Raw genomic sequence first — 23,357 nt, 5'->3', positions numbered from 1 at the left:
TCAGACCTCTCCACCATGGCCCGTCTGTCTTGGGTGGCCCTACATGGCATGGCTCATGGTTTCATTGAGTTAGAATGGCTGTGGTCCATGTGATCAGTTTGATTCATTTTCTGTGACTTTCATTTTCATTCTGTCTGTCTGTCCTCTGAGGGATAAGGATAAGAGGCTTATGGAAGCTTCCTCATGGGAGAGACTGACTGTGGGGAAATCTGGGTCTTGTTCTGATGGGCAGGGGCATGCTCAGTAAATCCTTAATCCAATTTTCTATTGATGGACTGGGCTGTGTTTCCTTTCTGTTGTTTGACCTAAGACCAAACTGTAGTGGAGGTAATGAAAATCATGGTGACCTCCTTCAAAAGGTCTGTGTGTGCACTGTTGTATTCAGTGCCCCTGACCCTGCAACAGGCCACTGTCAACCCACACCTCCACCAGAAACTCTTGGACCCTCATGGGAAAGTCTGGATCAGTCTCTTGTGGGGTCACTGCTTCTTTCTCCTGGGTCCTGGTGCACACAAGGTTTTGTTTGTCCCCTCCAAGAGTCTGTTTCCCTATCCTGTGTAAGTTCTGTAATCAAATCCCACTGGCCTCCAAGTCAAATTGCTTGGGGGTTCTCAGCCCCTTTGTCAGATCCCCAGGTTGGGAAATCTGTTGTGGGTCCTAGAATTTTAACAATGCAAGAATTTATTTGGTATAATTGTTCAGCACTTTGTGGGTCATTTGCTCAGCAACTCTATGGCAGGGTTACTGGCGACCTCCTCCAAGAGGGCTTATGCCACACGTTGTGTGACCCAGGTATGCTGCACCCAGAGCCCCTGCCCCTGTGGCAGGCCACTGCTGACCTGTATCTCTGCAGGAGACACTCAAAAACACTCAAAGGCAGGTCTGGCCCAGTCTCTGTGGGTTCTCTGGGTCCTGGGCACACAAGATTCTGTTTGAGCATCTCTGGCGAGTATGGGATTTGATTCTAAACGCAATTACACCCCTCCTACCATCTTGCTGGGGCTTCTTCTTTGCCCATGGATGTGGAGTATCTTTTTATGGTGGGATCCAACATTCTGCTGTGGATGGTTGTTCAGCAGTGAGTTATAATTTTGGAGTTCTCGCAGGAGAAGATGAATGCATGTCCTTCTACTCTGCCATCTTGTGGGTCACAGTGGTCCCATCAAGGGCTCAGAATAAGCCCTTGGAGGTGGAACAGCTGTCTTTAGTTCCAGCACACAGCTGACTAGGTAGGGGAAGAACCCTTTTAAGGCCATTCATGTAGGACTTAAATCAAATCCCTTATGATTATACAGTAGAAGTGACAAATAGATTCAAGGGATTAGATCTGATAGACAGAGTGCCTGAAGAACTGTGGAGGAAGGTTAGTAAAATTGTACAAGAAGTGGTGACCAAAAACATCCCCCAAGAAAAAGAAATGCAAAAAGGCAAAATGGCTGTCTGAGGAGGCCTTACAAATAGCTGAGAAAAGAGGAGAAACGAAAGGCAAAGGAGAAAGGGAAAGATACACCCATCTGAATGCAGAGTCTCAAAGAATAGCAAGAAGAGATAAGAAAGCCTTCCTCAGTGATATATTCAAAGAAATAGAGGAAAGCAATAGGATGGGAAAAACTAGAGATCTCCTCAAGAAAATTAGAGATACCAAGGGAACATTTCATGCAAAGATGGGTACAATAAAGGACAGAAAGAGTATGAACCTAACAGAAGCAGAAGAGATTAAGAATAGGTGGCAAGAATACACAAAAGAAGTATATAAAAAAGCTCTTAATGACTCAGATAACCACAATGGTGTGATTACTCACCTTGAGCCAGACATCCTGGAGTGTGAAGTCAAGTGAGCCTTAGGAAGCATTACTATGAACAAAGCTAGTGGAGGTGATGGAATTCCAGCTGAGCCATTTCAAATCCTAAAAGATGATGCTGTGAAAGCACTGCACTCAATATGCCAGCAAATTTGGAAAACTCAGCAGTATCCACAGGACTGGAAAAGATCAGTTTTCATTCCAATCCCAAAGAAGGGAAATGTTAAAGAATGTTTAAACTACCACACAATTACCTCCATTTCACATGCTCAAAATCCTTCAAGCTAGGGTTCAACAGTACATGAACTGAGAACTTACAGATGTATAAGCTGGATTTAGAAAAGGCAGAGGAACCAGAGATCAAATTGCCAACATCCGTTGGATCATAGAACAAAGGAATTTCAGAAAAACATCTATTTATTCTTCGTTGACTATGCTAAAGCCTTTGAATGTGTGGATCACAACAATCTGTGGAAAATTCTTAAAGAGATGGGAATGCCAGACCACATGACCTGCCTCCTGAGAAATCTGTATGCAGGTCAAGAAATAACAGTTAGAACTGGACATGGAACAAAGAACTGGTTCCAAATCAGGAAAGGAGTACATCAAACTGTATACTGTCACCCTGCTTATTTAACTTATATGCAGAGTACATCTTGCGAAATGCTGGGCTGGATGATGCTCAAGCTGGAATCAAGATTGCTGGGAGAAATATCAATAACCTCAGATATGAAGATGACACCACTCTAATGGCAGAAAGCAAAGAAGAACTAAAGAGCCTCTTGATTAACGTGAAAGAGGAGAGTGAAAAGTCTGGCTTAAAACTCAACATTCAAAAAACTAAGATCATGGTATCCGGTCTCAGCACTTCATGGCAAATAGACGGGGTAAAAATGGAAACAGTGACAGATTTTATTTCTTGGGCTCCGAAATCGCTACAGACGGTGACTGCAGCCGTGAAATGAAGACGCTTGCTCCTTGGAAGAAATGCTTTGACCAACCAAGACACCATATTGAAAAGCAGAGACATCACTTTGCCGGCAAAGATTCGTATAGACAAAGCTATAGTTTTTCCAGTAGTCATGTATGGATGTGAGAGTAGGACCATGAAGGCTGAGCACCAAAGAATTTATGCTTTCAAACTGTGGTGTTGTAGAAGACTCTTGAGGGTCCCTTGGATAGCAGAGTGATCAAACCAGTCAATCCTAAAGGAAATCAACCCTTTATAGTCAATTGTAAGTACTGATGCTGAAGCTCCAATGCCGTGGCCACCTGATGAGAATAGACCACTCCTTGGAAAGGACCCTAAAATGCTGGGAAAGATTGAAGGCAGGAGAAGAGGAAGACAGAGGATGAGATGCTTGGATAGCATCAGCGGTTCAATGGACGTGAGTTTGAGCATAGTCTAGGAGATGGTGAAGGACAGGGAAGCCTGGCATGCTGCAGTCCATTGGGTCCTACAGAGTAGGTCACTACTGAGCGACTGAACCATAACAACAAAGTTCTGATATGCCTGCCAGAATGTGCATATGCAGGCCTCCCCCAAAGTCCAACACCCCTCACTCTCCCTCATGCCCTTGCTGGTCATTCTTCATAACACATTTCTTGAAGCACGGCCCCGAGTACCCGGAGTACTCATCTAACTAAGCGCAAAGCATTGGTTCATGCAAATAAGCGCAGGGACGCATGCACCCAGGCTACGTTCACTTCAAATGTAAATACGGGCTCTTCCTGCCTCATCTATGCCGAGGTCACAGACGGAGCGTTGGAAACTGCACCAGGGGAGCAGAGAGGGCAGAGTGCACGACTGGTCAGGCAGGCGAGGCATAGGCTGCCAGTGAGTCAGGAGCTCAGCCTCGAGGAGCGCAGGGCGCTCACCAGCCGGAAGCCACGCCAGGAGGAGGGTCGGGAGCTGGCGCGGACGCCGTCCCCCGGCGCCGCCGAGCCCGCTGACATCAGCCGCGCTCCTCCCCTCGCCTCCCAACACTCTCAGCTCCCGGCCGGACCCTCCCTCCTCCCACCACGTGTCCTCTCCCCTCCCTCCCGAGGGGCCGCGCGCACGGGAAGCCAGAGAGACGGGAAGGATGGCGCTGTGACAGCCGGGACGCAGCCCTCGGCGTCTGCACCGCGGCCCCGGCCCGCGCCCTGGCGCTCGGCCCGGCGGTGAGTGCGCGCGGGCGGACGGGGCGGGGGCAGCGCGGCCCCTCCCTCGGGCCCCAGGCCGCTGGGCCGCGGCGGGGGCGGGGGCGCCGACGCTGCAGCTGCTACCGCCGCCGCCGCCGCCTTTGTTGCGGGCCCGCCGGGGGAGGCAGGCGGTGCCGGCCCCGGCCGCTCGGCAGGTGCGCTGGGGCCGGGAGCGGGCCAGGCTGGGAGGCGGGCCGGGCCGGGCGCGGGCAGGCAGGCGGCGGGAGCGCTCCCGGCGCGGGGCCGCGGAGAAAGGGAAATGGGACAAGATGGCTGGAGAAACCCGAGCGCGCCCCGGGGGCGCGGCAGCGGCGGCGGGCGGGGCGCCGAGCGGGTGGGCGGCGGCGGCGGGGACCTCTTAAACCACACCTTTGCTGTGGGGCGGCGCCCCCACCTCCCGGGAGCCGGCAGGCGAGGCCGTAGCTAAGTTCTGGCCGCAGCTCCAGGGATCTGAAGCCTGTTTCACCCGCCCCAGAGGTATCTTGCTGCATTTGCCCGTCCTTTTTGAAAATACCGAAGAAGCGGACTTTGAACTCCGGAAGGATCTTTTTTCTTTGGAAGCCTGGGAGGATGCGGCCCACCAGATGCACACTCACTCCACACCTAGGAATTGCCCGCGCCCCTAGAGGGCAGGAGCGCGGCCTTTGTACTGGCGTAGGAGCTGGGCGAAAGAGAATTCGCAGAAGAGAGAATTTGCGGTCCAGAGGCAACGAGTTTTGCCGGTAGGGGTGGGCCCCAGACCCTGGTGATTTCTGCCTCTTCTTGGGTATCCAAGCATTACTCTTCACTAAGGGTCCTGGGCTTGGAAAGTCACTAAAGGCAGAATGACTCTATTTTCTGACCTGGCTCATGGACAAAACCTTTGACTCTGGAAAATCCAGGTCTTCTGGGCCAACCAACCTCCTGACACAACTGGCCCTGTAGGAACAACCCAGTTGAGCGAGTGCACTATGAGTTCAAATGCCTTCATTGACAGGAAGCCAACACACCTGCTGCTGATTCCATGTTTGGGTGGCACTGGCTGTGAGAAAGTTCTGCCTTTTGTTGCATTAATAAAACTTCCTGGAATGTTTACCCACCAACCTGTTATGCCCTTGGGTCTCTACAGAACCAGTTTGGTCTCTCTTCCAGTTTTTTAAATATTTGAAGACAGCCAGGTATGCTGACTGCCTACAACCCTCTTCTTTTCATAACTAAATGTCACCTTCCACACCTTCCTGGTGCTTTCCTTGAAGCCCTTGCTCCCCAGACCTGGCTCTTCCCTTTCTCTTGTTCCCCTGAACTGTCCTGGGGCTAAAAAGGTTTGTGTAACCTGAGCTGCCCCCTTCACAGGCTCTGAAGAGTTCACACTAGCACCTGATTTTTCTGAACTGAATCTTGCTTGCAGAGATGGCATCCACAGCCTGCCCTCTGAATTTGACCCTGAAAGAAGAGGAAGAAGAAGAAGAGATTCAGAGCCGGGAACTGGAGGATGGCCCCACAGATATGCAAAAAGTCCGAATCTGCTCAGAGGGTGGATGGGTAAGTAAGAAGGTGTGGGGTTCTCACACAGCTGTGAGGGGCAGGCCTGGGAGCCAGGTTTGTAATAAGTCTCTTCCTCAGGCAGCCACAGGAAGTAAAAATAGCCTAGCTTAGCCCAGTCCGGTGTGTTTGCATTCCTGAGAAAACAGTTCTGTGGCTTTAAAAGGCACAGCGAAGAATGGAGAAGCTGGTTATGGGAACTCTCTCTTTAGCCACATAATGTATCACCATCAAGATTGGAAGTCCAAGAGGCCATGACTGTGTCTCTCTCCTGTATCCATGGATTCCCTATATCCTGCTTAATGCCAGGCACCTTGTAGATATCAACTAAATGTCTGCTGACCCATGTGTAAAAGAAAAATTATTCTGGCACTTGTTTAGATAATAAGGAATATACTAAGGAATATATTAATATTCAGAATACTGAGATAGGCTTCAAGACTGTCACAATAGGAGAGAGAAGAGAACAGGAGAGAGCTCAACAGTAAAGACACGTGGGGATTTATAGCCAGGGAAGAGAGCGTAGGGCTCAGTGAATGGAAAATTGCTAAGTGGAGCCATCAACAGTGGCATCAACAGATTCTTTCTAAACTAACTTAGTGAAATTCTTGCTAAAACTGGGCTGTGCAGGCTGTGGACCATAGCAGCTGTGTATGTGTCCAGGGTAGAGGCCTAGTGGAGAAGAGGGCTCAGAGGCTGACCAAGTTTGGGGTGAGGAGAAAATCTTTGTCACCTACTGCTGATTGAAGGGAACCACTTAAACCATTTAAGTCTTGGGGCACTGAGCTGATATGAGGAGAGCTGTATGGGATGAGGCCAGCTGGTTCTGTGTGAACACCTCTTACGGTAGTTGACACAGGACAGAACTGCATTTCCAGCTGGCCTTGGATTGGGATGGTAGGCAGCAGTGAGTAGGGAGCACATCCGAACATTGTAGCGTGATAGAATTCAAATTTAAAGCATAAATGGAACAGATACTTATAGTTGTATACATTATTTGCAGTACTTACTGGACTTCATGATAACTCAGCGTGCATGGTAAACATTTTAAATAAGCACCAAATGACATTCCTTTTCTCTGCTTGGTTTTCCACTGTGTATGAATGTCATTGGTATACATAGTACGCTTTGTTTCCAATGAGAGATCTGTATCCATAGAATCACGGTCTTTGCAAACTATCTCGTCCTACTCCCCTCCCACTGCATGAGGTGCAGCAGGGTTATCTGCTTTGCCCCTGGATACACATGTATGCTGACTTCTGTTCTTAAAAACACCTCTTGAGCTGGAACCTTAAAAGTAGTGCATTTTGTTGTATGTATGTTATACTCAATTAGGAAAAAAAAAAAAAAATACGACTCCAGGCTGCGGGTTTGCCAGTCTAGCTGTTGAAGCTGGACTGCTTCTGTCTCTTCAGACCATGCTGCTGTCCTCCTCAGTTCTAATCCCTGCAGCTGGGGAGATTTTAGAGTGCAGGAGTCATCCCATCTAGCCCCGAGCAAGAACTCAATGCTTTGAGGCTATACTGGCCAACCGAGAACATTTAGACAGGATGGAGAAACATGCAAAACGGGTGCAGTAGAAGCAAGCATTAGAATCTGTTGGGACAACACAGAGAGGAGCAAGGTGAAGCCCATGCTTGGCTTGGACTGGAGGAGGAGGACTGGCACGTGTGGCATCCAAGCAACCGGCCATCCATCTACAGTTGCTCAGCGCAGTGCTGAGTGTCATTAACACAAAGTCCTTAGTCTCATGGAATTATTAATACTTGTTTTATGAGTAAGACAGGAAAGTAAATCTGATTAATTGCACAGTATTTGGAATTCTATGGTAGATGTCAGTCTCTCCTACAGGCCTGAGAACTCCTGGAAAAAGCAGGCAAAGACCTGGTCTTGAGTAGTACGTAGTTTTGCCCCCTCCCAGGTACATCTGGGTGGAGACATTTCTGGTTATCATGACTTGTGGTGGAACTTGGGAAGTGGGAGAGCCTACTGGCATCTCCTGGGTAGAGGCCCGGGATGCTGCCGTACATCTGTGATGCCCAGGACAGCCCTGCAACAGAGAATGATCTGGCCAGAAGTGTCAGCAGTGCTGAGTGAAAAAAATCCTGTTCCAGGGCAACTAGAAGAAAACGATCAAATCTGTCTCTTACATATGTGTTTTGGCTGTAGGTTGTGTTAGGGTGATCAATAAAAGCTTTCTTAAGCAATCTTAAACCATGCTATAAGGGTAATATTGCATGGGAGAATTGGAGTAGAAATACAATTTCAGCTAGAGAAAAGGGAAGATGTACTTTGAACCAAGTCTTAGGCAGAGGTAGAACCAGCCAAGGGAATGGAAGATCTTGCTATCTAGGAAGCCAGGAGCACAGGCACTGGGAAAAAAAGTTTATGTGTAGAGTCAGCAGCAGCTCTTGCAGCTGGAGCCTGCAGTGCGTGTCGGGGAGTGGAGGAGACGGTTGAGAGAAGAAGGGCGGGCCCCAGGCTCAAGCCAGCCACTCGGGGGTATATGCTGCACCCTGGAGTCTGAGCTCTCTCCTTAGAAGCTCTGAGGAAGAAGTCCTCGGTTCATCTTGCTTAAGGGACCCTGGGGTTTCCTACTGCCACGAAGCAGGGGCCTAAGTGACCTGCTGAGAAAGTGTGGGCATGGGAGTCAGACTTGCTAACTCTGTGATCTTGGGCAAGATGCTTATCAGCCTTTTGCTCACCCATAAAACTGGGGTAGTGATCCCTGTATCCTTGTATTATCTAAAGGATTCAATAAAAGTGCAAGAAAGAGTGCCCTACACAGTGCCTGGCACTCTATCAGTGCACTGGTCCCAGGCCTCTGCCCTAAGAGCCCCACTGTCTTTGTTGAGTGGTTATACAGCTTCGTCAGCATGCCTGGGCAGCGTGTAAGTACTCTAGGATGGTTAGATAAGCATTGGAATGCCAGCTCTTGGGGCCGAGCGAGGCAGTGCACACAAGCAGAAGGAAGAACACCTATCTGATGAGACCTTGACCTTCTGGGAAGGAAGGAGGGCAGGGATCGAGGGCCCCTACCTGTGAGGCCAAGCAAGGGTGGGTGTCTGGGGGTTGGACGCTGGCTGCCTGATTTCTGAGTTTGGCCCAGGGCTGGCCCTGTTTACCTTCTTCTGTGCTTGGCCAGATAAAAGGCCTCTGTAGAGAGCAGGGAGGCCTGCACACCAGGGCCTGGCTAAAGGCTTGCTCAGTTCTCACAGAAGGTTGCTGTGAGCAGCATCGCTAAGCCACACTACACCGTGTGCCTCTGAAGCATCATGTGGGCTTGTCTGAGGACCCTCTGTGGCTCAGTCGTAAATGGGAGGAGATGAATCCAACCCCAGCCTCCAGGTGCCTGCTCACCACTCCAGGGCTGCTGTATTTTTGTCACACTGGGTACGTGTTACCTTCTATGAGTGTTGATAGGGATCGCCCTTCTGAAATGACAGGCACAGCCCGTCCTGTGTCCTGTTTTATCAGCAAAGGGAAAGGGACTATAAATAGGTATAGCCTAGATCTGAAATTTCCTAGGGAGAGAAAAGGCCAAAGGGAGAGTTGTTCAAAAGCCTGGGAAGTGGGATGGGGTGGGATGGAAAATTCCTAGCTGCCTGGCTTTCCAGATCGATGAAATCTGAGCAGAGCCCGGAGACCCATCCATTATACCTCCTAGTATTTTACACTAGGCATTTTTGTCCATTCTTACTCAAAAGAGTAGGCTCAGTTTTGTGACAGATAAATTTTAATGATTATTTGAAACTATTCCAGGTAGAACAAGAGAAGCCAAGAGAGTATATACTTAAATCTTTGACTCAAAAACACCATTTCAAGGGATTACTTTCTACAGGAAGTGTCCTAGGCTTAGGGGAACAAAACAAAATAAGCCCAGGTTCTGCCCTCAGTGAGCTAATACTCTAGTGAAAGAAGCAGACAGGTAAACCAAGAGGATCCTGCAGTGTGATAAGTGCCACAGAGCTTGAGCCCAGGGCATTACAAGGCACACAGCCCAGGTTGAGGCCAGCTTACCCAGGGAACAGGATATCTGGGCTGAATCTTGGAAGGCGGATGGGTGTCAGCCAGGCCAAGAATGAGGAAGACTTCTGAAGCAGCATGTATAGAGACCTCCTGGTCTTTGGAGGGGTGGGAATGGTTTGTTCAAGGAACTGCAGGAGTGAAGTTCCACTGAGCGTGTGGGGTAGAAGTGCAAGCCTGCAAGCTGGGTACCAGGGAGGCCATTCTGCCCTCTGTAAGGGCCAGAGCCTTGAAATCAGACATCCTAGGTCCCAGCCTCAACCCTATTGTTTATTGGCTGTGTGATTTTTAGACCAGAAACAGGGCTGCTCAGAGCCAGTTTCCTCCTGGATTAAATGGGGTTGTGGGGGAAAATAAATGAAGCAGTTACAGAGCCTTTTGCAGAAAGTTCTCCCTATGTGGAAGGGGGCTGTGAGGGTGAGGAGGGATGGGGTGGACTTTGTGAATAAGGCGGAAAGGCCAGGAGGTCTAAATGACTGATGGCCAGACACCTGAAGAAGCTGCAGACCGTGCAGACACTTTCTAAACATCATCATGATCCCCTCCCAGGCCCTAGACTGTGCCACAGGAAATAGCTCTGAACGCAGCAGCCCAGTGATGCTTTACCACTAAATATGATGAGCTTTGGAATAGGATTTTTAATGACTGCAAGATGACACATAGTAAAAAGAAAGGAAAGACTTGAACAAGAGGAGGTTGGTCTGGGTGGCTTGGCTGCATTTGACCACGTGGGCACCCTCTCCCACTGGCCCATGGTGTCGGGGAGGTACGGGAGCGGGGAGTGGAGCTCTGTCTTTAGGGCTTTCTGCTGTGGGTCTAGGCGTCAAAGCAAACCAGTTTGCTCTAGTATCTCATTACATAAATTGAAGCTCTAATTAGCCCTTCTCTCCTCCTCCTCATCCTCTTATGGATTGGAAAAGGCCAGATGAGGTCCCTTCTCTTACCGGCTCCTCCCCGGGCAGCTCTGGGGTTCTGAGTCATACACTGGGGCTAGTGCTCTGCAACTGGAGACTAGTGCCCAGGCAACCGCCAGCACCCCCGTGGTCTGAGGGTCTGTGACTGAGGGAGACAGCAGGGCTGTGTTGGCAGGGGAACCGTCTCAGGGTGCTCATTCCTGTGGTTGACTGGCTCTGGGTGGGGGCTGAGCTGTGATCAGCTCTCCCTGCTTTGGATGGGGATCCAGTCTCTCGACCTGGTGATCCATGGTGGGGAGTTTTCATCTCAAGGTTCTGCTCTCCTTATCCATGAATGGGAGTGTGGTAAACACTCAGCAGGGCACAGAGGAGCTTGTTGACATCCAGATTTTGCTTCTTGGAGCCGTGTGCGGACTGATGTGTCTCTGGGCCCAGGCCGCCCTTGTGAGACAATGGTGTGTGATCTGTGTCTGCGTGTGCCAACTAGTCGTTGAGAAAAGCCTGTTCACTGTTGCAGGTGCCAGCCCTATTTGATGAGGTGGCCATATATTTTTCCGATGAGGAGTGGGAAGTTTTGACGGAGCAACAAAAGGCTCTCTACCGGGAGGTCATGAGGATGAATTATGAAACTGTCCTGTCTCTGGGTAAAACTTTGTTTTCCTTTGTCCCTTAGAAGCTCTGAGCCCAGAGAATTGCTTCCATGTCTCTCTTCTCAGGTGTATCCAACATACCTCTCTCCTGAACCTGGACTCTGTCCCCTCAATGCCTGTGTCCATTTAATTTCCTGTTTTTGATTAGGCAGGATATAAATATTGTGTCCTCCTACTCAGCAGCTTATGCCAGCTCTCAGAACCATCCTCATTCAACCCAGGCATACTTATCAAAAAAAAAAAAAAAAAAAAGACATCTAGGAAATGTCACTGTGGATCTGGGCCTGTACTTTATACTTCTCTCCTAGGAGAGAAGGCAGGCCTCGCTGTTATCCTGTCAGCCTCAGAAGCTTGGGGACATATCCCCAAAGAATCCTTGTTGCTTCCCTCCCAGCACTGATATTATTAGAGTCTAACCATTTGGAGGGATTTCCCCACTTGGCTCATGCAGGTACTGGAATGCTCATTAGATCAGTGGCTGCATACACCCACTTCCCTGCTAAATGCAGTTCGTTTTTGTCATTGCTAGTCCGGCCCCTCATTAGCAAAGATCCATAAATTCCCTTGGACAGACGTATTTCCCATCATAGTTTTTCTTTAAGTATCCTTGATTCTTCTCTACGGCCTTTCATAAATCTCCATACTGAGAAGACTGTAGGGGTGAGAGTGGATGGGAGGTTTGCTTAAGTATCACAAAGTACTTATTTTGGCAATTGTCCAAGACAGTAACACAGCTGTTAACCTGTTTTATTTCCTGTAAACAGAATTCCCATTCCCTAAGCCTGACATGATCACTCGGTTGGAAAGGGAGGAGGAGTCTCAGAATTCTGACGAATGGCAGCTCCAAGGAGGAACCTTTGCAGGTACTATGATTAACCCAATCCAGAAGGCATCCAGTGGGAGAATTATGAAGATGGATTTTAAGTTTACATTAAGGTACATTCTGGGGGGTATTTAAGCCTAAGGCAAGGTTCTGAGGCAGAAAAGCTATGGGCTTTGGAGTTTAAAAATCTCCTTGTTTCCCATGCTGTGTGACCTTAGGCAACTTCATCCACCTCTCTGATTGTCCATTTCTTCATCTGTCAACTGCGGGTTATAAATCTCAACATGCAACCTCGTATGCAGGTGAATGAAATTGAAGTTTGTGTGGCTTTGGTCCAGTGCACATCCTGAGTGCCTTGGGAGCACACCACACACTTCTGAAAACTAAGGAAAACAGCGTGACAAAGCATGCATCCAGGGTGCTTTGCTTGACTTCCTGTCTACTTCATCTTGGATAGAAAAAGCAGTAGCAGCTGTAGTACACATTTGAGCAAATACATCTAAAGAAGCATACAGCGTTGTACCGAGAAACAATGAGAGAGCAGGAGTTGGATAAATACAGCTTCCCAGCAGCCAGAGTGATTTTATTTGCCTTCTCTCTATAAGTAATAGTTTAAAATTCTGTGTTTCATTGATTCTAAAAGATGTATTTCTCTCATCACTTTAACATCTCTGCAATTAAGAATGCTTGTTAAAACTGCTGGGTCTTCCCTGGTGGCTCAGACAGTTAAGAATCTGCATGCAATACCAAAGACCCAGGTTCAATCCCTGGATCAGGAAGATCCCTTGGAAAAGGGAATGGTAACCCACTCCAGTATTCTTGCCTGGAGAATTCCATGGACAGAGGAACCTGGGCTACAGTCCGTGGCATCGCAAAGAGTTGGACACGACTGAGTGACTAACACTTAAAACTGATGGCATGTTCCAGTTTCACTAGTGGCATTTTTTTTTATTATAAATTTATTTATTTTAAGTGGAGGCTAATTACTTTACAATATTGTATTGGTTTTTTTCTTTTTTTTTTTTTCTTAATGGCATATAAATGGTACATCTTGCAATCAATGGGTTCTTAGTTTTGGTGACATATGGTAATATCCCTGAGTAATATCTAATTTCTGTGACCACTCTCTAAATAGAAACATACAGTGAAACCCAGTTCTGACATGGGTATGCAAAAACCATACCTTATAAAACCATACCTTATGCAAACTTATAAGTTAAGCCTTATAAGCTTAACTTTGCTAAGTGTGGTATTGCTATAGATTTTGTTTAAGGGATATGATTCAGTTCATGATGATAGAAATTCTGTAACACTATGTGTAGAATGGGTTGCATTTGGCTTCTCACCCAGGTGAAGGTTATTTTGGCCCAAGCGTGGCCCTCACAGTCAGTACATTACTCAAGCTGGGTGCCTGTGTTCAGTTGCCAGCCTGTGTCACTTCCCGGCTTTGCCACCTTGATGCGTTACTTAATTTTTCTACACTCATCTGCAAAGACAGAGTAAAGAAACAGTTATTGTGAGAATTAGAAGTGGTGATCTATGGGAACTGGCACAGGGGTGAGGACTTTGGAAGTATCTGTTATTAAAGTGACTGCTTTTAGTGAACTTCAGATTCAAGTAGTCTCGGTATTTTGACCAAAAACAAATCAAGGAATGACCCCAAAATCATTTGACTCATGGGCACTGTCTTCACTCCTCCCTGTATGTCTTCCAGAAAAGGAAGAATCCGACATGAAGCCCCCAGATTGGGCGGGCCCGATGAACGTAGCCTCGCAGTTTCCCCAGGCTCAGCACCTGGATGGCTTTGGCCTCCGTCTGCCTCGGGACATCACAGAGCTGCCCGAGTGGGGCGAGGGGTACCCCTTCTACATGGCCATGGGCTTCCCCGGGTATGACCTCTCGGCGGACGACCTGGCCGGGAAGTTTCAGTTCAGCCGGGGCATGCGCCGCAGTTACGACGCAGGGTTCAAGTTAATGGTGGTGGAGTACGCCGAGAGCACCAACAACTGCCAGGCGGCCAAACAGTTTGGGGTGCTGGAGAAAAACGTCCGCGATTGGCGCAAAGTGAAGCCGCAGCTGCAGAACGCCCACGCCATGCGGCGTGCCTTCCGCGGCCCCAAGAACGGGCGCTTCGCCCTTGTGGACCAGCGCGTGGCCGAATACGTGCGATACATGCAGGCCAAAGGGGACCCCATCACCAGGGAGGCCATGCAGCTGAAAGCTCTGGAGATCGCCCAGGAGATGAACATTCCAGAGAAAGGGTTCAAGGCTAGCTTGGGTTGGTGTCGAAGAATGATGCGGAGGTATGACTTGTCACTGCGACATAAGGTGCCCGTGCCCCAGCAGCTGCCCGAAGACCTGACGGAGAAGCTTGTAACCTACCAGCGGAGCGTCCTGGCTCTGCGCAGGGCACACGACTACCAGGTGGCTCAGATGGGAAACGCAGACGAGACGCCAATTTGCTTAGAGGTGCCCTCGAGGGTGACTGTGGACAACCAGGGGGAAAAGCCTGTCTTAGTCAAGACGCCAGGGAGGGAGAAACTGAAAATCACAGCCATGCTTGGTGTCTTGGCTGATGGGAGGAAGTTACCTCCATATATCATTCTGAGGGGCACGTACATCCCCCCTGGGAAGTTCCCGAGTGGCATGGAAATCCGCTGCCACCGGTATGGATGGATGACGGAGGATCTGATGCAGGACTGGCTAGAGGTGGTGTGGAGGCGGAGGACGGGCGCGGTGCCCAAGCAGCGAGGGCTGCTGATCCTGAACGGCTTCCGTGGCCACGCCACCGACTCAGTGAAGAGCTCCATGGAGAGCATGAACACCGACATGGTCATCATCCCGGGGGGGTTGACCTCACAGCTGCAGGTGTTGGATGTGGTGGTCTACAAACCGCTGAATGACAGTGTCCGGGCCCAGTATTCCAACTGGCTCCTGGCGGGGAACCTGGCGCTGAGCCCCACCGGGAACGCCAAGAAGCCACCTCTGGGCCTTTTTCTGGAGTGGGTCATGGTGGCGTGGAATAGCATCTCGAGCGAGTCCATCGTCCAAGGGTTCAAGAAGTGCCACATCTCCAGCAACCTGGAGGATGAGGATGACGTGCTGTGGGAAATCGAGAGCGAGCTGCCAGGCGGAGGGGAACCGCCCAAGGAGTGTGACACTGAGAGCCTGACGGAGAGCCACTGAGGGAAAGCCGAGGTAAGCAGCCAGGAGGGGCCACTGGGTGCCTTCCCTGTGGGACATGTTGGGTTTCACAAACACCCTTTGTCTCTTGCCATTCTTTGTTTCTGAGAACTCTTCGAACCCACAGTGCAGTGCTGCAGGTAGCAGGCCATCAGCATTTTCTCCTTCATATGAAACTTTGGTTGCCTGGCTTATTTCATGGGTATTTTGTATAATGCATGAAGTGAACAATGAGTCAGCTGCCTGAACATTTAATCTGAGTGCCATAATGCTGAAATTATTTAATCCTGAAGGAGCATAGTTTGACATGACTCCATTAACAAAAAGTTTTGTCTGTAAAACCAAAATTTTTCTTCCCCATATAAGTCATGCTGAATATATAGGGCTGACATGTGTACCTGATTCACTTGAAGCAACTGTGCTCATCTTGGCTAGCCTGGAGGGCTGGGATGTAAGGACGTGTGCACCTTCGAACTGTGTCTCCTGGGTCTCAAGTTTCCGTCTGGGGTAGTCTGCAGTAGCCCAATGGGGAATGAAAGAAATAGCTTATGTTTGCTTTTCCCTGGGACATCAAAAGTCTGTTTTAAAGCATCATCTTATCCTCATGATGACATTCACATGGAATAAACAATTACAATAATTTCACAGACACGTGAAGAGTGATATTTTTAAACTGAAATTCTGTACCAAAAAACAAACCAGAATGCTTATCTAGGACTCCAGTAAGTGAAGTCTGAGGACAATAAGGCCTGGAATTTTCTGAGTTAAGTATATAGAAGGGCCACAGCTTTAATAGGAAGTTGGGAGTGGAGGACTACCTCACAACACAAGTAGAATGATTATTCCCCCCACACCCTGAGAGAGGAGAGTGACCACCTAACAGTGGGCAGCATACAGAGAACAGACCATTCCACTTTTTTGTTATTTCCCTAATTTGTTCATTTGTTCCTCCACACAGTGTTTAATATGAAGAGAGCATGCCTTTTATAAAGAACCTAAATGTATCTTGATATTTTTTTCTTTCCTGTAAGGTATAATTAGGTATTTCCATCCTACTTGCTTCTTTCTCTAAATGAAATGCTAAGAGAAATCTCCTGTCAGACACCCCCCACTTCATGCTGTGTAAGTTGAAGAGTGATTTAAGTCTCCTTCCCTGCCCCCAAATCAAGTGAAAGTCACTCGTGTCCAACTCTTTGCAACGACCCCATGGACTATACAGTCTGTGGAATTCTCCAGGCCAGAATACTGGAGTGGGTCGCCTTTCCCTTCTCCAGAGGATCTTTCCAACCCAGGGCTCGAACCCAGGTCTCCTGCATTGCAGGCGGATTCTTTACCAGCTGAGCCACAAGGGAAGCCCAAATCAAGTTGTACTCCTAACATTGGTCCTGTGTTATTCTGAGATCCCCAGAATTACAGAGCCAATTAGAAGTTCTTATGGTCAAAATCACTAAAATTGCTTTTTTCCTCTCATGTCGTCTAACCTTTCTCTCCATGAATTCAGCCTCCCTTTATGAATTCAGCCTGCTAACCATTATACTGCATCCACTGAATACCAAACTTTGAGTTACAGTGAGTTTTTACCATATTTACCTTCCTCCCCCACCCCATTGTTGTTCAGTCGCTAAGTTGTGTCTGACTTTTTGTGACCCCATGGACTGCAGCACTCCAGGTTCCTCTGTTCCTCCACTGTCTCCCCGAGTTTGCTCTAATTCATGTCCGTTGAGTCGCTAATGCTATCTCATCCTCTGCTGCCCTCTTCTTTTCCTTTCAGTCTTTCCCAACATCAGTCTTTTCCAATGAATCTGTTCTTTGCCTCAGGTGGCCAAAGTATTGGAGCTTCAGCTTCAGCATCAGTCCTTCCAGTAAATCTTCAGTGTTGATCTCCTTTAGGATTGACTGGTTTGATCTTGCAGTCCAAGGGACTCTCAAGAGTCTTCTCCAGCACCACAGTTTGAAAGCATCAATTCTTCGCCGCTCAGCCACCTTCGAATTGTGGTGCTGGAGAAGACTCTTGAGAGTCCCTTGGACTGTAGCTTCCTGGGTGGTGCAGTAGTAAAGAATCTGCCTGCCAATGCAGGAGACACAAGAGATGTGGATTTGATCCCTGGGTCAGGAAGATCCCCTGGAGGAGGAAAATGGCAACCCATTCTAGTACTCTTGCCTGGAAAATTCCATGGACAGAGGAACCTGGTGGGCTGCAGTCCATGGGATCACAAAAAGTCAGGACACAACTGAGCACAATCATCATCATCTCACATCCATGCATGCTGCTGCTGCTGCTGCTGCTAAGTCGGTTCAGTCGTGTCCAACTCTGTGCGACCCCATAGACGGCAGCCCACGAGGCTCCCCCGTCCCTGGGATTCTCCAGGCAAGAACACTGGAGCGGGTTGCTATTTCCTTCTCCAATGCATGAAAGTGAGAAGTGAAAGCGAAGTCGCTCCGTTGTTTCCGACTCTTAACGACCCCATGGACTGCAGCCCACTAGGCTCCTCCATCCATGGGATTTTCCAGGCAAGAGTACTGGAGTGGGGCGCCATTGCCTTCTCCCATCCATGCATGACTACTGGAAAAATCATAGGTTTGACTATACAGACCTTTGTCAGCAAAGTGATGTCTCTGCTTTTCAATATTCTGTTTGTCACAGCTTTCCTTCCAAGGAACAAGCATCTTTTAATTTCATGGCTGCAGTCACTGTCTGCAGTGATTTTGTAGCCCAAGAAAATTGGTCACTGTTTCTACTTTTTCTCTATCTGCCATGAAGTGATGAGACCAAATGCCATGATCCTAGTTGTTTTTAATGTTGAGTTTCAAGCCAGCTTTTTCACTCTCCTCTTTCACTCAAGAGCCTTTTTAGTTCCTCTTCACTTTCTGCTATTAGAGTGGTATTATCTGAGTATATGAGATTGTTGATATTTCTCCTGGCAATCTTGATTCCAACTGGTGATTCATCCAGCCTGGCATTTCACATGATGCACTCTGCATATAAGTTAAATGTTAAATATACAGCCTTGGTGTACTCCTTTCCCAATTCAAAACCAGTCAGGTATTTCATGACCAGTTCTAACTGTTTGCTTCTTAACTTGCATGCAGGTTTCTCAGCAGACAGGTAAGGTAGTCTGGTGTTCCCATCTCTCTTTAAGAATTTTCCACAGTTTGTTGTTGTCTACACAGTCAAGCTGGAATCAAGATTGCCGGGAGAAATATCAATAACGTCAGATATGCAGATGATACCACCCTTATGGCAGAAAGTGAAGAGGAACTAAAAAGCCTCTTGATGAAAGTGAAAGAGGAGTGAAAAAGTTGGCTTAAAGCTCAACATTCAGAAAACGAAGATCATGGCATCTAGTCCCATCACTTCATGGGAAATAGATGGGGAAACAGTGTCAGACTTTATTTTTCTGGGCTCCAAAATCACTGCAGATGGTGATTGCAGCCATGAAATTAAAAGACACTTACTCCTTGGAAGGAAAGTTATGACCAACCTAGATAGCATATGCAAAAGCAGAGACATTACTTTGCCAACAAAGGTCCGTCTAGTCAAGGCTATGGTTTTTCCTGTGGTCATGTATGGATGTGAGAGTTGGGACTGTGAAGGCTGAGCGCTGAAGAATTGATGCCTTTGAACTGTGGTGTTGGAGAAGACTCTTGGAGTCCCTTGGACTGCAAGGAGATCCAACCAGTCCATTCTAAAGGAGATCAGTCCTGGGTGTTCTTTGGAAGGAATGATGCTGAAGCTGAAACTCCAGTACTTTGGCCACCTCATGCAAAGAGTTGACTCATTGGAAAAGACTCTGATGCTGGGAGGGATTGGGGGCAGGAGGAAAAGGGGATGACAGAGGATGAGATGGCTGGATGGCATCACCGACTTGATGGACGTGAGTTTGAGTGAACTCCGGGAGTTGGTGATGGACAGGGAGGCCTGGCGTGCTGCGATTGATGGGGTCCCAAAGAGTCGGACACGCCTGAGCGACTGAACAGTCAGAAACTTTAGCGTGGTCAATGAAGCAGAAGATGTTTTTCTGAAACTCCCTTGCTTTCTCCATGATCCATAAGATGTTAGCAATTTGTTCTCTGGTTCCTTTGCCTCTTCAAAACCCAGCTTGTAAATCTGAAAGTTCTTGGTTCATGTACTGCTGAAGCCTAGCTTGAAGGATTTTAAACAGATGACATTTTTGTGTATTTTTCATTTTCTAAGGTATATGCTACCCATAGGACTGGACCAAAAACTGTCAAAAGGAAGAAAATAAGGCTGGGGCACAGCTGTGGACATGGGCCATGCATTTACATCCCATCAGAACCATGAGTTTTGGCTCATCTTGACAGCCACAGGTCTTTGTATAGTTGCCCTGGTTTTGAGCTGAGTAAGTTACAGAAGTAGACAGGACATTTGAGAGGAGACATATGGGCATAAAATGGCCTCTCCTCATCTGTTTGGAAATGTGACTAGTGGAATAATTATGTTCATGAAGTTACACAGTGTCTAAAATCCAAAGGTTAACTCATACTTATGTTCTGTTTTCTAGCAAATAGAACTGTGCTTGGAACATTTGGGGAGGAAAATCTTCAAGAAGATTCCTCGCAGCCTGAATGCACAGGGAGAAGCAGGAAAAGGCCATGGGGCTTGAAATAACCCAAGTCTGGACAGCAGCCTGAGCATCCGGCCCTGGGATAGAGCCCAACCCCATCCCACACCATGAGGAGTCCAAAAAGTTGAGGACCCTTCATTTCATCAGAGACGTGATTAGAAAAGAAACTGCTTCTGCCTCATTTCTTGTTTTAGAAATTATGTTTATAGAACCTGTAAATAGGTGTGAACAAACGTATTTCCTAGAGAAGATACCATTTGTTCAACACCAACAAGAAACTCATCATATGGGCCCAACTCCACTGGTATTCTTTCTTTGGAGAAAACCTCAAGTTAATGTTTTTCCTTCTGCCTCTAAAAATGCTTCCATCAGTAGAACCTGTCCTCACACAGGTCAAGACTGCAGAGAAGGCTTTGTAGAAATGGCCATTTATGTACACGTGCTACTTACACATTTCCTTTTTTGGAAAAATGAGATGCTAATAATGACAAAATTCAGACATACTGGCCTAGTGCCAGCAGATGGCTTTTCTACAAACTAGGTTAGTATGGAAGATACAGATTAAAATAAACTATGCTATTTTATTTATCTTCCCAATCTGGTTGGCAGCTAGACTTTTCTAGGGTCTCATTTAATGGCCCTATTTTTCATTATTATTTTATTTAATGATAGGGTAGCATTTAGTACACAAGCTCTTTTGTTTCTCAGGCTGCCTGCAGAAGTCACCATAAATTATCTGCTGTCTACATGGTACAAAGCTCACTGACTCACCTGATACTGTTTGGTTAATTCCTTTAATATTTTTATCACAAGGGTGGTAAGAGGGCTTGGGCCTTTAGCCACAGCTGTTTCAGGACTTCTAAACTTCTATCCCGCAGAAATAGGTGGGAGATCTTTGAAATTTTACACTATACTAATTTGCATTCCCACATAAGTTGAGTGTTATTAAAACATTCCATCAAAACTACCTGTGCTACAAAAAAATATGCCAGAACCTCATAGACAAAGCCATTGCTAGAAACGTCATTCCAATGTCAGATCTGGATAACAGGCTACCATAACCACTTTTCCTTCCTATAGACCCAGCTCACTTGTATAATATTCTTGGCATCCTGAAACACCTATTTCTACTCAGGTACTCATTCCTATTATTAGTGACCCATGTTCCTCATTTTTTAAAACCAGTTTTCCTCCAAGAGGGGAACTTTAACTTCTGGTGTCTGATTACTTTTCAGTTTGAATTGTTTCCTCATTTGCTTTTACCTGCACTGTGTTCTTTATCATCTCAAATGGCATCTAAATCCAGCTACTTTTCATTCCAGAAGTTTTCATTCCCTCCAATTCCACTTAATTTATCCTCCACTATCCTGGTTCCTGGCCCTTTCCTCTTTACGTACTGTTTTACTTGTTTTGGGAGCTTAAAGGATTTTATAAGACCTAGTTTTTGGTTCCCGCACTGGAGCCATAGTTGTCTTGCAGAGAAGAGTAGAAAATGGGTTCAACTCCTGTTTCATTCCACCAACACCTCCTTGAGTCTCATCATCAGCTGACAGGTGATGCCTTACAGGTTGCATAGCACTGGAACTTCTAGAGTAATGGCTCTACTGTCAGGGTTTTCTGGGCTCACTCTTCCACTGACTTATGATCTATGCCTAACAGAGCCCCAGTACAACTATTTTGCAGAATGGCTATTACCCTAGAGATACTATAGCACATATTGAGACACAGTTGTACTCCCCAGTAGATAGGAACTGAGTCTAACAATAAACTTTGATAATAAAGACAATAGGCTCCGGTGGTTTATTATCTGCTAGCATTTAAAAAAAAGTCACATTTCAAACTCTCATTTACACTTTATTCTCCACTCAGTTTGGTACCAATATATTATACCCTTAAATAAAAAAGTCTGTTCATGGGGATGACAATGTAATTACTGTTGGTGTCTATATGTGTGGTTTCCAACTGGCTTTTAAAGGTGGGGGAAAGGGCCCTAGCGAAAATAGCTTTTTCCCTGTCATGTTTGGTGACTGTTCTCAGGAATGGTATAATACCAGTCAATGAAGAAAATCCATAAAGGGATATTAAATTTAAAAGAATGGAAACATGCTAGCAGGTTGATGAATAGAAAACTTGGTCCTATTTTGATAAATATTTTTAAAAATGAAAGTATGATGAATCTATATGCCTTTTAATATTGTGTTTTTAGTAATTACCACGCCAGTTGATTCAGTTAAATATTAGGCTACATGCCAAGAATAATCTAGATATTTTTCCTTTATTAAGCCATGAGAACTGAATGCTGAACCAATCTGTTGGCCATAGCATCTAAGTGACTCACAACCATTATTCAAACTGGAGGAATTTCTGGTTTAAGTCAAAGACACGATGAAACATAGGCATTTTTATATGGTCAAAGTGAACAATCATTTAGAAATCACTTCATGAAATCTGATCAGCAACACGCTAATCACTTCAGGCAATGGGAGAAGTGTTAGAGGAACTGTGTGCCTGACTGATCCCGAAACGGGTGATGAAGGTGTTTATGTGCTGAACTGGCACTTGGTGCCTGGTAGGGAGGCGGGCCTTACCAAATCTGGTTTTGAACAATGATAACACCTATAGCTGAAAGAATTACTGAAATCTCTAAAGGAAAAATAAGCTTTATTCTAAGCCCGAAATTATCTCACTTCTAATTGCCTTCTTCCTCTCAGAAGCAGTTATTTTTCTAAATGATGCCTGATAATAAGCACTCATGATTTCTTAAGAAACTAATTATAAAAGATGCACTGCACTCAGGATCCCAAAATGGAGCTAGAGCTGGAGGCAGTGTTTCATGGAACTGGGGTACTTGAATCTCAGTCTATCTTGAAAAATCCTAAGTGTCAATCACTCTTTCTACCTGCCTGCCGTGCCCTTAACCTCATCTCTCCACTGTACAAAATGATACTTGAGGAAAACTGGCATGGAAAGCAGACCTTAAGGGTGAGGCCCCAAGCTTGGGAGTCCTCTGGTGTCCTATGGTCCCACCAGAATAGATGAGTAGGGACTTAGGCCAGGTCCTGTAGAGCAGTGAGGAATTCTCTTTGGAGGTCCATTGCCATACAGATTTCAATGGGAACCTGCCCTTATAATGAGCAGCAGGGCACGTTCAAGAGGTCTAGGTGTCTCTGCATCTATGGAACACATGAAATATAATACATACTTAGCATTGAGGCTCAAGATAGAATATAGATCCACTACACACAGATATCAGTTCAAATTCTTAGAAATCCTAAAAATTCTTGAGTTATCTAAAACTCTAAATGACTTTTCAGAGTTGTGCCAAGAACTGAAACTAAGCTATTTATTTATTTTTTGTCTTAATCTATATATCACAAACAGAGAAGGCAATGGCACCCCACTCCAGTACTCTTGCCTGGAAAATCCCATGGAAGGAGGAGCCTGGTGGGCTGCAGTCCATGGGGTCGCTAGGAGTCAGACACGACTCAGCGACTTCACTTTTCACTTTCATGCATTGGAGAAGGAAATGGCAACCCGCTCCAGTGTTCTTGCCTGGAGAATCCCAGGAATGGGGGAGCCTGGTGGGCTTCCGTCTCTGGGGTCGCACAGAGTCAGACACGACTGAAGCGACTTAGCAGCAGCATATATCACAAAAGGAAGTGATGACA

General features: G+C 46.9%; 1 protein-coding gene across 6 annotated transcripts; it reads left to right on the top strand.

Annotated features, from left to right (window-relative positions):
* Positions 1-3,760: 3,760 nt before the first annotated feature.
* On the top strand, positions 3,761-21,475 carry POGK (pogo transposable element derived with KRAB domain). 6 transcript variants are annotated; one of them, XM_061399586.1, is made up of 6 exons: positions 3,761-3,965; positions 5,374-5,507; positions 10,965-11,091; positions 11,862-11,960; positions 13,635-15,118; positions 19,627-21,475. In XM_061399586.1, the coding sequence occupies exons 2-5, from the start codon at positions 5,376-5,378 to the stop codon at positions 15,104-15,106; spliced, it is 1,830 nt and encodes a 609-aa protein (XP_061255570.1). In that variant the 5' UTR covers positions 3,761-3,965; positions 5,374-5,375; the 3' UTR covers positions 15,107-15,118; positions 19,627-21,475. The 6 variants fall into 6 exon arrangements, with proteins under 6 accessions (XP_061255570.1, XP_061255560.1, XP_061255557.1 ...); XM_061399576.1 differs by lacking the exon at positions 3,761-3,965 and adding an exon at positions 4,059-4,141; XM_061399598.1 differs by lacking the exon at positions 3,761-3,965 and adding an exon at positions 4,619-4,708.
* Positions 21,476-23,357: the final 1,882 nt, after the last annotated feature.

The sequence above is a fragment of the Bos javanicus genome, chromosome 3 (assembly GCF_032452875.1).
Source record: "Bos javanicus breed banteng chromosome 3, ARS-OSU_banteng_1.0, whole genome shotgun sequence".
Classification (NCBI taxonomy): Eukaryota; Metazoa; Chordata; class Mammalia; order Artiodactyla; family Bovidae; genus Bos; species Bos javanicus.
Note: the sequence above shows the minus strand (reverse complement) of the source record. Positions and strands in the feature narration are given on the sequence as shown.